This window comes from Acipenser ruthenus, chromosome 14 (assembly GCF_902713425.1).
Source record: "Acipenser ruthenus chromosome 14, fAciRut3.2 maternal haplotype, whole genome shotgun sequence".
Lineage (NCBI taxonomy): Eukaryota > Metazoa > Chordata > Actinopteri > Acipenseriformes > Acipenseridae > Acipenser > Acipenser ruthenus.
This window is the reverse complement of record NC_081202.1, coordinates 18,133,105-18,150,929: the sequence shown is the minus strand read 5'-3', so window position 1 is coordinate 18,150,929 and position 17,825 is coordinate 18,133,105. Positions and strand designations below refer to the sequence as shown.

The window sequence follows — 17,825 nt, the reverse complement described above, 5'->3', positions numbered from 1 at the left end:
GTCTCCTCCCACATATAGTAAACTCGGGGGTATTGTAGCGGGTGATTTGGCTTGTTTTTTTGTCTTCAAAGATGATGTGCTAATTACTTTGACGGTATAGACGTTCTATGCTTTTGCTGTCTATACCAATAACTGAAAGGTAAGACTATTGCTATCTCTATTGGTATGTTTACCAACTTTTTATGGGAGCCTAAAGTCCTTTTTCGTAACCTGCATTCTCAATTACCTTTTTTGATATTTGCAATCATGTGGATCTTATTGCAATTGCTACAATACTGTATTTGATTTCCTTTTTATATACTCTGTAAGTTTTTTGACCTCAACTCAGGAGCAGCTCTCCAGCTTAGTTGTCAGATTCACGTTCAACAGACATGTGTATTACGTGTATGTATGTGTGTGTGTGTGTGTAAAAGCCAGAGCCATCTAGAACAGCTATGTGTACCGAGAGCAATGCAAAGGGAACGTTATTATTATTATTATTATTATTATTATTATTATTATTATTATTATTATTTATTTCTTAGCAGACGCCCTTATCCAGGGCGACTTACAATCGTAAGCAAAAACATTTCAAGCGTTACAATACAAGTAATACAATAAGAGCAAGTTGATTAACAGCAGATGTTTACAGGACTGTGCTGCTGCTTGCAGTGTTACAGACTTTCTGATCTAGCCTGCATTATAATGAAAGATAATCTGCCAGCTAGCACTCTCAAGCTGCTCACGGAGCTCAAATAGGTCACAGTAATTGAAAGGTTTTTGGTATTTTAAAATCTGAATTGCCACTGTGCTGCCATTGCCCCTTCATTTGTTCAGGGGAAGCACCATTTTCTCATGTTTTATGTATTGACATTTTATACTGCTCTAGTTTGATATACACAGCTTCAATTTACAACAAACTGACTCAATTGTGTTAATAGGAAACAGACAAGATTTGTTTTAAATTTTTATTTGAATTAGCCAATGTGTGATTGGATTTTGTAGCAGTAACCAGTAGAGGGCGTTTAATTCCTCTGAAGCACTTTAGCTGGTTTTATAATACACTAGCGGACAGTACCCGGCGTTGCCCGGAGAAATTCAATATTTCATGCATGACAAATTGGGAAACGGTAGCCTTATGATGGGCCATTCAGCCCATCTTGCTCGTTTGGTTGTTAGTAACTTATAAGTTACCTGGCTTGGGTGTTGCACAATGCGCTCGGAGCCTTTTCTCTTTTTTAACTTTTTTTTTTGGTTTTTGCCAAAATAAATAAAGTACACCGGGGGTCAAAATTTTGGATCTCTCAGAAATCCAAATGAGAAAGTGTGTCCCACAGTCGGAAGGACGTGGAGACTTAAGCGTCAGGTATCCTTGCAGGGTAATGAGCTTGCATTGCTGCCAAACCAAATGTTAACTGAGCCAGATGCGCCTCTCTCTAACTACTGTATTACGCCTTAGAAACACAATAATTACACATATGGTTGTGCCGTTACAATGCAACCAATTACACAATGAAAAACGTTGGCAGTTGCTGGCGTCTTTTGTAATGACACTGTGTGTTGAAAACACTGTATTTAACACATGTGCAAGTGCACTGTACTGTAATTACACAGCAGTTAGAAACCATGTACTACCACCCAGATACCTTACAAAGAAGCACGTCATCCGCGCCACTGTGGGCACCTCCAAATTCTACCAGATAATGACATTCATAATACATTGTCCTTTTAAGTGTCATCATCATAACTGGAAAATAGATTATCTGGTTATACATACAAATTGAAGTGTGACATACCTACAGGCAGACAGTCAAACATATGCAGCTTCCATATACCCCAGACTGACAGCCTCTATACACCATCACTTTATAATGCACTCAATAACGTGTTCTAAAGTTCCTTAACAGGTTTCATCACAATTGGAAACATCTGTCTGCCTGTCTGTATATCTAACTTACATGTTTACATGTGTAAACAGCTGGTGTAAATTATGTTGATCTACTTGTTATATTTGTGTTTACATGGCAGAGGATATATGCCAGTGACAAGCTTGTTAATGTTAGTACAGTATGATGTTTACTTTTAATGTGCAGTATACATTTTTACCATAAGAGGGCAGTATGTGATAATAAAACAGTTCTATTATATTCAATGTGATGGTAACATTTGTGCTTTGGTATTGTTTTCTGTGCTCATTCCTCCCACACATTTGCTGTGGCAACTGCAATCCTACCAGGTCTAAACAACAGCATACACTTGGCTCTCCTTGCAGTAACAAGATAGCCTAATAAAACAAATCGCACAGTGCAAATCCATGGTATGGCATATAATATAATATAATATAATATATATATATATATATATATATATATATATATATATATATATATATATATATATATATACACACACACAGTTTGGCTATAATGGAACTGACATTTTATTTTATAAACATTTTGATGAATTTTAAAACCTCAATTATAATAATTTCACTGGTTCCCAAAAGACTGTTTCCTTTTGAAATCATATACTATATTGAAAAAAATAAGAAAACATTTGCACTGCAACTGTTCTTCCTTATTTGCAGCAGTATTAGTTAATGGGGCAGGTTATGATATATTAGCAGCAGTGTGGTGGGGAAGCAGTGTGGCGTAGCGGTTAGGGCTCTGGACTCTTGACCGGAGGGTCGTGGGTTCAATCCCTGGTGGGGGACACTGCTGCTGTACCCTTGAGCAAGGTACTTTACCTCGATTGCTCCAGTAAAAACCCAACTGTATAAATGGGTAATTGTACGTAAAAATAATGTGTAAAAAATAATGTAATTGTATGTAAAAATAATGTGATATCTTGTAACAATTGTAAGTCACTCTGGATAAGGGTGTCTGCTAAGAAATAAATAAATAATAATATTAGTATATAGATGTTTTGGTTTTCCCAATGCATTTAAAAAAAAAGTTATAAAGTTAAACATCATTACAGCAGATTGAACAGTAATCTTAGAAGCACCTGGTTCAACCCAAATGAAGCAAAAAAAAAAAAAAAAAAAAAAAAAATAACCCAAAACAAAACCAAGCCTATACTTGCAAATTGTGGCAGGGCACACCTTCAAACAAACAGACCTTTAAACAGGAAGCTTCTAGAGTCCTCAGAAAGAAGATTGATCTCAATCTCATTTTCAATTGCAACTGTTTTCTGTAGCTCTATCAGCCCTGCCATGTCAACAGAGTTAATATTGAACTCTTATTACTCCCAGATCACTAACTGTCCAGCAAAGCTTCTCTTTTAACCACAATTGTATTAAGATTGGGACAAACGCTTTTTCCTTAGTAAAAAGGAAAACTACTTTTTTTTTTTTTAGAAAAAGGCCACGCAAATGTCAACTGGAAAATGGAAAGTTTTTTTTTTTTTTTTTTTTTTTTTTAACTCAGGCGGGCTGTTATCTAAGTTCAGCAAGAGTGTTGTTATTGTGACTATTTATAACAGCCTTGCTGCTAAGTGAATCCAACTGCTCAACCAGGAATAAATAAGTATGCACCTCACATCACAATATGTACACTGTAATGGTGACGCTTTTTTGTTGTCTGCCATGAACAGTTGTAGCATGGATAGAGCTTGTGTCCTCTTGCTGTACAATTATAATATATTCCTATCTTTGCCCTTCAGCTTGTTTGTTGCTCTCTGTTTGTATAATAGCTGTTTGTTTTCACAGGAGGAATTCATTCCACTTCCATGACTCTCAGTGCCACCAGACAGGATTTAAAACAGTCTGTAAACTGTTAACTAAATCCACTGGTGTGATCAGGGGCTTCAATACAGTGAGGTAGTAGATCGAAATGTTAGCGTTGAAGACCCCACAACTGTACCATCTGAAAAAGCCCATGCATTATTTATATGTAGAGTCGCAGGCTAGCAAAGAGAAGAAAGCTAACACTGCTAATAGAGCAGCTCCACAGGCTGAAGCCAACGCACATTCTCTACTGTCTTTGATTGTGTATGTTGTGCTGGACCCCTATGAGTGTGTTGGCAGCATTCAAAGGGAGAAAAGTAGTTTAAGAGACTGTTGGTTTGACCAACAAATCTCAACACCCAAAACTCCATAACTGTTGTTCACGGACTATACCTATCATGCGTATATGTCTGCTGTTGATTTTATATATTAATGATCTCAATAATGTTGATGCTTAATCTGGTAAAACATGTACCGTATTAATAGTGTTATTGGGTTAATTTGTGCCGGATCCTAGAACTGGGGCCTTTTTGTTTCACAGGCGAAAATTAAACAATTTTCAGATGATGAACCGTATGAAAAACCATATACATAACATGTACAATAAAGAATGCTTTCCTGTTCCTTGAATTGACTAACATGTGTACTGTAACAATACAGGATGCGATGTCTATGAGTAAGAAAATGATGAGTTTTTTTGCAACACAAATGGCAAAATGCCAGAAAAACTACCATTCTTAACAACAACAGTGTTGTCGCTCCGTTTAGTTGAACTGCTGCTGGTATTGTTCAAACCTGAAGATAATGTTAAAACACGACTTGGCAAAGGTCGGCATGCAGCTACCAACACCAACAATAAGGAGGAAACCCTGATCCCCAAGCAGATGAGAACTTGTATGGGTTATATTGGAGCTACATTAGGTGTATAAACAAAAATACTATCCCTCTTCTTTACAGGTCCGGTTCCTTTTTGTTTACAAATTAACCCCCTGGTTATTATTTTATAAGTATTATGACTACAGACATTTACATAAGAAGTGACACAGTTGGTTTAATTTTGATGGTGCACACAAACTCTACTGTGGTTTAAAAAAAAACAAAAACATTCAGACAAATGACACTGACAGTTTAAGTGCATCTCCTAACCATTTTTTGTTTTAGATTTGAAAAACAATGACGATATTAAACCAATGCCAAGGTGCAGCATATGAAACTGATTTTATTCTGATAGTAACACTGAAATGAATTTACCATACAGCATGGTATATGAGGCATACAATAAATATAGATAGGACCATAATATCAAAATGGTGCTGTAACATGTATATAACTATGCATAAAGTTTTAAATATTTAAGGCAAAGCATATCAGTGTTTTTAACTTAATTTAAAATGTCCACATGTTTTTATTACAATACAAGTATTGAAATCTGAATCATTGCCAATTACATTCCCCTCACACATCATCCAGTCAAAGTCATTTTGATTGGGAGGTTGATTGTATCAGTAGTGGAATGCAAACCATCTACAGCCTTACTGTTTGGCACAATACACCTTTTCATGTACCTCTAAGATTGTACTATAAAATCCATTCAGGAGGATGGTTTTTTACACTTTCTACATTAAAGAATGCAAGATGATTAGCAATTTGTTTTACATGCATGCTACTTAAAGTACAATAAATCATGATACTTAGCCCTTTTAACGCAAACATAATTTGCCAATTGAACATTACTCATAGTAAAGTTGAATTGTCATTGAGAACATTCAAGGAGGATAAAAAGCAGGATGGATATACTCAAAATAATGAATATCTAAAAATGTTACATGTAATTCCATTTTTTTTATATATATATATATATATATATATATATATATATATATATATATATATATATATATATATATACACTGCTGTGCAAAAGTCTTAGACATGTTGCATTTTTCTACTCTTATGCATTATGAGCATCAACAATTTACTCAAAGCCTCCACTAGTGTTTTCTACTATTATAAATCTTGACTTGCATAAAGAAGGATAAACATTGAGTGAAATAGCTTGTATCACTTGATTTTTCAAGGTGTGGTATCCGAAGCATAATCAACAAGTACAGAGAAGCATCATCTGTAATTGACAAACCCAGGACTGGAAGAACCAAAAAGCTGTCTAACAAGGATGAGCAATACTTGAAGATAATATCCTTAAGGAATAGAAAGAAGACAAGCGTTGAATTGACAACAGAACTGGCAGAAGGCACAGGTGTCGTTGTCCATCCATCAACAGTCCAAAGCACCTTTGACCATTGTTCCATAGTCCAATTTCTGTGTTCTTGTGCATACTTTAGCTTTGTTCCCCTTTCTTAACAGGTATTGTTACTGCAACACATCCTTGAAGTCGTGATTTCAAGAGTGACCTTCATACCGTTTATTTAATTGACAATTACACTTGTGCCTTCTGTCAGTTTTGTTGTCAATTCAACGCTTGTCTTCTTTCTATTTCTTAAGGATATTATCTTCAAGTATTGCTCATCCTTGTTAGACAGCTTTTTGGGTCTTCCAGTCCTGGGTTTGTCAATTACAGATGATGTTTCTCTGTACTTGTTGATTATGCTTCGGATACCACACCTTGAAAAATCAAGTGATACAAGCTATTTCACTCAATGTTTTTCCTTCTTTATTTTCTGTTATAATAGTAGAGAACACTAGTGGAGGCTTTGAGTAAATTGTTGATGCTCATAATGCATCACAGTAGAAAAATGCAACATGTCTAAGACTTTTGCAAAGCAGTGTGTGTGTGTATATAATATATATATATATATATATATATATATATATATATATATATATAATATAAAATCTTGTATTATTGTACTTTACCACTTTAATTGATTGTATTCAGATTGCAATCAAGGTAATGGGTCACAGGGAACCGTTTTTTTCTGTATTTCTCTTGTCCTGACCAAAAGGCCTGTGAACCATGCATTCCTTCACGGAAGAGTGGTATATGTTTAGGTTTGTAAATTAGTGACTTGATTCTTTTATACTGGTCTTCAGGTGAGACATAGTTTAATATGTTATTTTTTTTTTTTTTTTTTTTTTTTTTACTTTTGCCTGCGGGGCGCAACTGGTGGAGCTGCTTGTATGCACATGCACTCCCTGAGCAATTGAAGTCCAACACAGGACAACTTTCTCAGCTGCATTCATACCTGGGTTGTTTACATTAAGAGAGATAATGCTCTTTATCTTTCTCTCTCTCTCTCTTTCTCTCTCTCACACACACACACACACACACACATACATTATATAGTAAAACATAGGTACAATGTTGTGATTCCGAGTTGTATCAGTCCAGCAAAGTAATATCCAAGAATGTTGCACAAAACCAACCACTTTAGCCCGAAGATAAAGGTTGTAGGTGCATATATAATAGGATTGTTAGGCAGTACAAACGCCTGGAAAATTTCAAATCCGAGGCCACTTTCTTGATTTATCTTTGCTGACACAGTTTGATCCTCCCGGGTTAAAAATTCTTCAAATGAAGACCAGGCAGACAATGACACAAAGAAGATTACACAAGCTTCTTCAAGTGTTGTCAGTCGATTGTATCTATTCAGAGTTCAGAAGGCACAGCACGTGCTTCAAATGCTACCTGCTTTGCCTTGGACTATATGGTCTAGATCCATTTCATGAACATTAAACTGTATTTCATTCATAAAACCAGAAAAACTATCTGTAAAAGGGACGATAATATCAAAAGGAGCCATCTAGCTGAACTATGTAATTTGTGAAGCAATTACTAGATTTTCAGCTTTTAAATTGATCAGCATTTGGCATTTTTGAGTACCTAACATGGTCAGATTCATTAAGGGGTTGACCTTTTTGTCCTTCCTGTGTTTGTTTGTTTGTTTTATGTAGTAATTTATTCATCTCTAAATAGCATCACCCATTAATGCCGGATGTTAAAAAGGGTCATAAAGCCTCAACAAATTATTTTCATTGTTGTGACGGTATTGTTTGTTTCACTCGATGAGAAAATGGTTTAGCAATGAACAACTTGCTTGCTTGGTTCTAATGGCAGATTGTTTGTTGCAGTGAGTTCTGGTCTGTGATTGGCTACTTTCTATCTACTTTGTAGGCTAAAGAAGGTCAAGGTCAAAAGCAGCCGGAGAGCCCTGGGCTGAGAGTGGAATGTTGAGTAATTGTTAAAACACTAATAGAAGTACAGTGTCTGTGCTTGTCATATCCCCTGCAGGAAGAAATGAACAGACCAACGTTCCTTAAAGGTGCAGTACAGCATTCTTTCTTCCTCACTGACTGTATGCTTGCTTCCAAAAGTTAAGAGTAGCTTGCCCTTTTCAATACTAAAACAACATATGAACTCACTGGCTTTTAATTGTCAGTCATACATACATAAGCATTGGCAAGGTTTGTGTCCCAAACACAGAATTTGAAAGCACTGGAAAAAGTCCAGTTTTAGAATGTTTTACAAGATAATTTCATGCCCATGGACGCTGATACACAATGAACATTGAGGCAGTCTCTGCAAATATAAGGGATACAGTAGTTGGGAATATGCTATCTCTGCTTGTTTAATATGTTCATGTACATTCATTTATAACAGCAATTCTACATGAAACAAACTACCACCAGTGGCCTAATGTACCCATCATAAACACTGGATAAATAGTAGGAAAAAATGGTTTTAAATTCAGAAGTTGTAGTGTATGCAATGGTGTAAAGAAATTGTGTGGCCCTCAATTGAAGAATCACCCTTTTGCATGTTACACTTGAGTACTTTCTAAAGTTCAGCCACAGTTCATATTTAGTCTGAGCAAGACTAATACTCGGTACTGTAAATATAACATGGCTTTAAGTATTGGCTTTGAATATGGTAGACCGGAGCCAAATACCAGGCATTTGACAGATACCTTTTCCATTACCTGTGACTGCTAGACATTCCCTAGCAATCCTTACTGATATCAGAACAAATGGGAGGCTGGGAAAACTCAATCTTACACTTACTGTATTTTCCTCCCTTCACTCTTTAGGTTCAAACAGAGGTGCTCTTTCTTTTCCACTGTTTTGATTAGTACAAGGTCCACTGTAGCGACACCCTAGTGATGCTAGACAAGCTGTTCAGGTCAAACCCAAAACAGAAAAAAATATGTGTATTATTAAAATTAAACACAGTCAAGCTCAACAATACTGAGCTGTTACCATACAGTCTTTACACTGATAAAGGGTTACAAAATGTTTTACTCGGGTATACATAATAAAAAGAGCAGATAAAGTTGTGGTTTGTGTGGCGCTGTGGGCCTTGTGTTCCCTGCGACTTTGCTGTGAATTACAGAAGTCACTATAAATAATTGTAGAGGTTTGTAAAAATATTCTCTGGTATGTTGTGCAGTGGATTGAACATTTGCTATATAAACCTCCTTGGGCTTATATGTTTTACATCTACTGCTTTACATATAATAATATACCACAACATTTTGGTCTTAATTGAACCAATGAAACATTTCAGTTTAAATGTAATTGTGTTGAACAAACTTCCAGGTGATTTCCTTGAGACCTTAGAATTTGAACAAATTGAACTGTACTGTACTCAACACTCTTATTTCACCTCTGCACAGTGTATTCACCTATATTCAAAGTCTTCTGTCAATTTCTAAACAAAGACCTCACTGTGCTTATTATTTGATTTTACTTATTGAGCCTTTCTAATTGCAAGAGAATAGAAAGAAATAAAACACATTTCAGACAAGGTGCATGAGTAGATAGAGTTTATTTTCCTTTCAGTCACACCACGCCTCTGAGAACGGGCCAAACTGCTCAACGCAGGCATTGTAAACGCAAAGTGAAAACTGCAATGCAATAAAAACAGAGGAATGCGAGCTGAACAAAAGCAATAACCCAATTATATAGCACACAGACAGCGTATTGTCTAACATAATGCATGGCTGTTACTTCATTAATGATAGGCGATGGGATTCAATGAAAGGAAGCTTTTTTTCTGTGTTAAGATTAAGATAATAGAAAAAAATTCATTTGAATTCATTTTAAGGACAATGTTTTTTAAGCAGAATATCCTTTTTGCGTTTTAATATTTAAAAAAAATGCATTATCCCTTTATATTTATTATAAATTTCTATTTAAAAAATAAAACATTAAAAATCCTATTCATGAAAAGTAGTTCTGTGTTTCAGTGAGACTAATTATTCCATAGATCCTGTATACAACTGGTGTAATCAGCAACACATTTTCATATATCAGTTTAATGCCTGACTCAACTTGGAAATAATTCAAGTACAGTATGCGGAAATAAAAACTGCCTTTTGATTTGCATAAAAATTCAACAAAGCTGTCTGTAACAGCCCAGTGAATGCACCTCAGTCCTGACCTGAACACTCCAGCAAGAGCAAGATGATTTTGTGATGTGGGCTGAAGTCCGCTAGGGGTCAGGGAATAGTCAATTGCCCTGCTCTACCAAGCTTCTGTAGTTTACTGGTACTTAAGCACCCCATGTTCAAACTCATTCCAATGTGCTATCATCTGCCACACCGTGTAACCTACAGCAAAACTACCAAGTTGCAGTGCCTGTGTTTTAAATGCTTGTATATCTTTGATTAAGAACCAGAATCTGTGTGATAAACTACAATATTCTCAAGGGGGATCAGTAATGTTAATGAAGCGATTTAAAATAATTGGTTTAATCTCCTTGCAACTTGTGTTATGCAAAAAACAAAGTTAAAGCATAACCTTGACCATTCTTTCCTGTTGTGTTCAGTCAGAATATACTGCTGGGTTGTGATTTTGCTACAATCATTATTGCGCTCATAAAGTTTGCTCTTGTTAGTCAAGGAACATTGATCTTTTTAACTGCATCAATGTTCTGTGCTTCACAGCTCTCAAACAGATGGCACCATACCATTTTTCACTGTCAAGTTGTTGTCTCTGTGTCTAACTTCTCGTCTAGCAGAACATCAATATATGGGAGAATTAAATGCCTGCAGCTTTGACCCTGGGTGTAAGGTCCATGTCAACACCAAAGTGCATAACCTCAGAAGCTATATGAGTACCACTTATTGGAATATTTTAGAGCACTGACATGTCACTTCATTCTCATCTATGATTCTTCCCAGTTAATGTTTTCCCAGAATTTCTATAATATTTAACAGATAAGAATCATGGATTTGATAACCAAACAAACCAATTCTGGAACTGAATTGTAATGCCCTCTGATAAAACATGTAACCTCCTGGGTTGGGTTTTAGCTACAATTTCTACGTATTAACATCCATGAGCCTCTAAAGCTGCAACATTTCCAAGGTCCTTTTCCTATTTATAAGGTTTATTTTCAGAAACCAAAAATGTCAAAAACAAAGACTAGGCCACATGTTATCTTTTACTGAAGGACATCCTGTTTTCAGCATTGCCTTATAAAGAGTATAATCTGGTAATATGTAATGTCAGCACTGTAAAATGCATATTCTAAAGCAGTTGAATGTGAACCTAAAAATGGAACAGGTTTTATTTTTGGAGTTACACCCAAGATTAACTTAAATTTTCTTTTTTTAACAGACCTGAATGAATACACTTCTGTTTGTTCTGGGCATAGCTTGCACTTTCAACCATGTTAACTTTGTTTGACTGCTGCTGTTCATGACTACTCCTTTGCTACTATATTTGTGCCTTTTGTGAATGTTGAAAACAGTTTAAAAACTGACTATGAGTTTTCTTTATAGTACACAGAACATTATGTATATTTCCATAAACAGACCAAGACCAACAGGGTGAGTCAAGGTGAGCTTCGGGGTTATAACTGTGGTGTTATTTTCACCAGCCTTAGATCTAGAATGCCTGAAATAAAAATGAAAAGTCTGCATCTTATCAAGACTAGTACCTTTACCCTGATCAGCAAGTGTTTAATTGTTGATGTTGATATATGCAAGTACATGATTCAGACCTTGTTACGAAAGGTGGCTATGGTGACATTTACAATACTGTGCTCAGATTCTAAAGTTGCAGAACTCCACAATTCAAGTAAATTAAGTTTTTCATCAACGAAGACAAGGCTCCCCTGGGGGTGTAATGAAAAGGGAATTGGCATCTGTAATCAAATGCTTTGTAAAAATGAAGTAGATGAACAAGATGTGAATCACTGATATGGCCACACATTAAAACGACATGTTAGCGAAACAGTACATTTTAACTGAACAACACCAGTAATGAAACTTAATTAATACAATCATAGAATACAGCTTTGTACTAAATATTAACTGCCTCTATACCCAAGAAAAGTCCTCAATATGGCAGGTATATTAGATCAGAGGTCAGTCATGGCCATCATCACATTAGGATACAGAGTTTATACAACCATTCAAATAAAAAGACACAACCTCAAATCGTGTCTGATATGTGACTCTTTTACATGGCGACAGTTTTGTAAAATTACTGACACAAAACATTGTACCTGACAGAAGATGAAAGAAAACAACTGACCCCAGTATGAAGGGTAAAATTATATTTTGCTAGAGGAGTTTTCATAACACTAAAATATGAAGCTGGCATCTGAAATGATGCATAAGACATTTGCAGTTGAAACAGCTGTTAGTGAAACCTCATTTCAGAATTAAATCAATTTTACATTTTTATTACATACTGTACATGAACATATAAAAAGTAGTTGTCAGGACCTCTAAGTAAGTGCATACATACATATATACATACATACATACATACAACTTTATGAAATAATGGTCCCTATTCAAAGAGCTTTAACGCATACGTTTTTCAGAATTAAAGTTTGGTATATAAGAAACTGTTCTAGATTTTTGCTAAACACACCAACAACGGTTAAAAAGTTACATGAACTTCAAACTTTTCTCAAAATAATCTTAAAAAACATTATTTAAATAACTAATGAGTTAAGGCTGTGTGTAGGGTCCCTTGAAAAATAAAGTTCATTTTGGAACACTGTCATTCTTTCCTGTTAACTTAAAGAGTAAGTAGTGGGGTTCTGAAAAATATAACGTTACACGTCCCCACGTGATGCTACAACTGTTTAAGTAACGTACCTGTAATTTTTATTTTCATTGTTACACACTGACAACTTTTTACACTTACAACTGTAAAGTCTGTTTCAAATGTCTTTTCAAAATGTTGGCTCTAGTGTACTGATAGTGTAAGGATTATTGCCCACATTGTCAAACAGGTAACACAGCAATATTGATCCATAATGTGGTACGAAACAGAAAAGCCAGAGCACTTATGTTTTTTTTATCCCTCTACCTGCAGTGATTTAAAGGACAGATCTCAAACCCCAGTGCACTAGAGCAGACATTCTGAAAAGAGCTTTGAAACAGACTTTAAAGTTATAAGAGTAAAAAGTTGTCAGTATGTTAACAATGAAAAGAAAAATGACAGGTACGTTATTTAAACAGTTGTAGCAACATGTGAGGATGTATTACGCTATATTTTTTGGAACCCTGCTTCTTACTATTTAAGTATACATTACGCAAAATTATTTTAAAATAATGTTCAAGCAATGGCTTGTTATGGCTATTTGATCTGAACACAAAGGAGCTATTGTCCAACAATTCTTTTACCTTCTGGAATACAGTGAGCTATCAATCATTAAGATGCAGTATGTTCTCAGAATAGCTAAGCGTAGTGTGTGTGCATTATGGGATATATCTTTCCTCAAATAATGCATCAGCACAAGCATATTCAATGTAAAAACCATAAAGAAAAATACATTTTCATTTTTGACCCCACCTTTGCATTATTCAGTCAGACAAAAACCTTCAAGATTCATTAAGAGTACATCCCCATAACAGCAACAATCAAACAACGAGTGTGCAGAGATTGGAGAAGTACAATCTTCCACTTCAAACTTCATTAATGGACTTTTCCATGTATGTCCCGGTGAAGCAGGGCCATTCTCTGCAACATTGCTCATTTTTTAAATTTTGTTTTTAAGAAGCATCTAATCCCATAGTCTTTAGGTAGTAAAGTGCTTTAGAGAATGAAATTAGGTATGCAGGAAATATTGCCAGCTTTGGTTTGAGTACGAGCCCAAGTCCTATCGTACCTCAGTACCTATTTTTTATGGCACTTTAATTCAATTTTGCTTCTTGGGTGTTCACTCATCAGTTAAACCCACTTAGTGCACAGAATACAAATCTGTTCTTCACCTTAAATTTACCACTTGCAGTCAGTCTTCAAAAACTGCATTACTTTTCTCCCAAGGTCTGGTTTCCAGGGTTTGACAAAACTTTTCATGTTGACAATCAGTCGACCCATCCTCCGATCCATATGTCCTGCCACCAGGTATTCCATCCCTGAAAGGACATTCCACAATATAAAAAAGATCATCTTATTGCTTACACATTATTATTTTGTTAACTGTTGAATAATTAAGTAGTGCTGAAAGGCTGATCCACAAATATTGTACTATAAATGACTGCGTAAAAAATGTATATATTAAGGTTTGGATCAAAAAATGTATATGATTCAAAAATGTATTTTGCTAATGTTCTGTTTTTCTATCTTGACCATTTTTTTATAACCCACAATAGAAATATTTCTTATACATCACATGATTTCCATTACATGTGAGTAGATGTTAAAACTTCATGCTGATTTGAACTCGGCTCTCGCACCAACAAGATAAGCACCAACTAATACGTAGCTTTACAGTAAACTAATGTGATCCATCTGCATCTCCATCCATTTGCGTTTCCTTCCATCTGATGATGTAGATATCCTTCTGCCTGGTGTTGATCATCAGCACACACAACGGCTGCGATGGTGGCTCCGGGGATCAACCACAGTGCGGTCTCCCCAGCTCCTCAGCATGACAACCGTCTGCATTGAGCTAAGTAGGGTACTTCTCTGGGGTCTTCAAATGGGCACCTTCCATCCTCTGTGTTTGTCGACTAGCCCACGACACCTCAAGGGGGCTTCATGGTGATTCTGGCGTCCCAGCATCACCCTCCTTTGTCCCCGACTCAACTCAACCCAGCTTACAGCCGATCTTGCGTTGTTCCACACTCTCCCACCTCATCCATTCTCCCTGCTTGGCCTGGGAAACAGCCTTTACGCATCTCCTCCTCTCCTCCTGCTTTTGCACCTTATTGACTACCAGCTTCCTCCATTGAGCTGGGGCTGCCTTGTGCCATGTAGGATGAGCTGAACTGAGACCAAGACCCCCTCTTCCATGCTGAACTTGCCCCATGATATCACCAATTCGAAGGGCAGCCTTTGCATCTTCCACGGCTTTCTTTGCTGCCCGCTTTCTTCCAGTTTTCAACACAGTTGCTGCCTCCCTTACGCATTTGTCGCGTGACTCTACTAATGTCATTTCCAGTCGGACCTTGGCGCACTTAAACTCCTCGGTTAGAGCAGAGACTGGTAGCTGCAGTATTCCTTTACCATAAAGTCCCACTCAGCGTGGAACTCCCAACCATTTCCTGACGTATAAACTGATTAAAGCTTCCAGGGTTGAGGCTTTTAACCCTTTCAGTCCTGAATTATTTTAGTCAAGTTGAAGAATGATAAAATAAGTCATCATTCAAAAAGGAACTCCTTTATTGAGTACATGAGAACAGAGGTCACAATTGATGAAAGTGAAAGTAGAGGTGCAACACCATAATGTTAGATCGTTGATCAAATTTCCATTCTTTATTATTTAAAAAGAACAAAGTTAAAAACAAAACAACATTTCAGCCAGAGGGCCTTTATCAAGCTGTCATTTTGGTAAATGGGACTTTAAAGTCCCATCAGTACTTTAAGAACTCTAAACGGCACTAAGATAAGGCAAGACCTTGAGGTCCTTCCAGGACTGAAAGGGTTAAATGCTGTTACCATGGCTATGCTTTACCACGGTTTAACACATTTTCACTAAAAACGAATCCCTAACCCACAACGTTAGAGAATATTTTACCGGGGTTTAGAATTGGACATGTGCAGCCTCGGGTTGTCCAGGATTCAGGGTACAGTGTCAATCTCCCATCAACGATCTTCATTTTTGTGGGTTTTAATACCTTTTTGACCTTGACGTTTACTTCTACATGTGAGCCTTTGTCATGAGCTGAGAGGATCTTTATTTTCAGGACTGAAAGAAGAAGAAAAATCACAATAAACTTGCTGTAAATGATTACATGATATATTATGCCTATTTCAATATATCATTTTGTTTAATTGTATCCTCGTAAACTAATTCTGACCCTCCTTTGACACATATGAGGCTATTAGTAAATTCAACTGGTAGTGTTTGTTGACATTTTTTCTTTTATTATTTTTCAAGGGCAGAACACAGTGATAATTCATGTTTGTTTTAACAGAGATAGGGCAACTAAGGGGGGGGGGGGGTATCTTGCGTTCCTTCAAATCAAACAACAAAATGATCGGATGAATCACATTGTTACACTGCACGTTCGAACATGAACATGCAAGTTCATGGACTATCCTCGTTATGCATCATGCTATTAAGTTGTAAACAGTATATGTTTGTAAATAAGTAAGCAAGTAAATCTAGTGTTAAACAGAACAACTTGCTTAATCTTTTACTTTTCATAACTTTACAAGCTCTTTATAAATGATAATAGTAAAGGAAGAGGGCTATGGTAGATTGTTCCTCGAAACCACGTGAATCTGTCCTCCATTGCTAAACTATTCATTCTAAGAATACTGGAATAGTGTTCCGAACATACCTGGCTTCACCTAATGCCTTTGCAGGTGAGTCAGGTTAAGATACATTTCAAGTTGGAATACTAATTTCAAACAATCTTTAGTACCATATATACTGTCATTCGTTCAAGAGATGGAAAGAATACCAAGTGCCTGTCACATATTTTTCTTTTCAATATTTCTTTAGAGGGCAACTCACCGTAGGTATACTTCATAGCACAGAATATCTTGGGGTTTCCCAAGACCTGCTCTTTACATTCACATTTACCTAGAAAATGGAGAAACCTGCTGAATATTTTCACAAACTGAGCATTAGTATTATTTCTTCAATGAATTAAACTACTTTGTTTTTTTACTGGAACAAATATATTGCCATTTCGACAGTTTCTTCATTTTTCTATCTTCATACACTACAGTGGTATAGGTCCTGAGGTTTACCATAGTAACAGCAACAGTATGATATAGTCAGAGCATTACAGTATAGCAGCAATCATGTTAGCACAGTTAAGGACAAGAAACACAGTAAAGCTCTTTCCCTTCAAGAAGTATCTCCAATACAGAAGATGAAATTGTGTGCCATATTTTACTCCAGTAGTTTTCCACAGTATTTAAAGCTAAGCTAAACCATTTTTTTTAAAGGAAAAAAATAATGCTTGTCAACGTAAAAAAAACTGAGAAACCAACAACTGAAAGTGTTCAGGAGACCTTGAATTACATCACTTGTTGTTTCTAGTTTTGTAAAATGCGCAGTTGTTTTTTCTCCTTTACTTCTTAATTTATTATTTACCAAAACTACACCACCATATTCATTTCATATGAGTTCATTGTTACTCTACACCCCTTAATTGGTAGTAGGTTACATAAAAAACAAACAAACAGTACTCAATCAGTACCAAGGCTTGTTTGTCATAAAAGCTACTGAAGATGCTGAGGAGTGTGTGCTTACCTGAATGCCGGAGAGCTGAGAAGCCTTGTTCATCCACCCAGTCCCACACAGGCTCAGTCTCATTGTGCTGGGAGAGATAGTCACTCTTGTGGTACCAGTCTACATCAGAACTGCTGAAAGATTCAAAGAGATATCTGCAAAGATGTAGTGCACCAGCCTTCAACATTACTTCACAGTGGTGTCATTTCTTATGGTTCCCCTGCCAGCACTGGCTTAATCACTGTGGGATATTTCCAGTTCTTCCTAATTGACAACCATGTTATAGAGAAGGGGGTGCCCTCTGCCAAGTCAGTGCAGGTGAGATACACAACTCTGTTAAGACCTGCAGCAAAAGTTGACAATAATTACCAATGTGTCATATATTGAAAGTAATACTAGTGCAGTGATGATCTGTGTGAATATCATTTTCTTTCTTGAAAACTTCAGGTTTACAGCTAAAAGGGAAATTTGCAGTTTATCATGTTTTAAGATACAGGACTCTAA

General features: G+C 36.3%; 1 protein-coding gene and 1 long non-coding RNA gene across 4 annotated transcripts in view; one reads left to right on the top strand and one right to left on the bottom strand.

Moving 5' to 3' along the window:
* The first annotated feature begins 13 nt into the window (after nucleotides 1–13).
* LOC131697417 (uncharacterized) overlaps nucleotides 14–17,825 on the top strand; it is a 20,707-nt gene continuing 2,895 nt past the window's right edge. Inside the window, exons 1-2 of the long non-coding RNA XR_009307255.1 lie at nucleotides 14–139; nucleotides 7,839–7,986. This is a non-coding gene — a long non-coding RNA (uncharacterized LOC131697417). The remainder of the gene's footprint in view (nucleotides 140–7,838; nucleotides 7,987–17,825) is intronic.
* Nucleotides 9,470–17,825, bottom strand: part of LOC117419344 (netrin-4-like) — a 26,970-nt gene continuing 18,614 nt past the window's right edge. For 2 of the 3 annotated variants that reach the window (XM_034032008.3, XM_034032005.3), the window contains 4 exons: nucleotides 17,343–17,455; nucleotides 16,596–16,664; nucleotides 15,651–15,821; nucleotides 9,470–14,046 (listed from right to left, as the gene is read on the bottom strand). In XM_034032008.3, the coding sequence (XP_033887899.2) occupies nucleotides 13,907–14,046; nucleotides 15,651–15,821; nucleotides 16,596–16,664; nucleotides 17,343–17,455 (493 nt within the window). In that variant the 3' untranslated portion in view covers nucleotides 9,470–13,906. The remainder of the gene's footprint in view (nucleotides 14,047–15,650; nucleotides 15,822–16,595; nucleotides 16,665–17,342; nucleotides 17,456–17,825) is intronic. The other variant, XM_034032006.3, reaches the window with a different exon arrangement.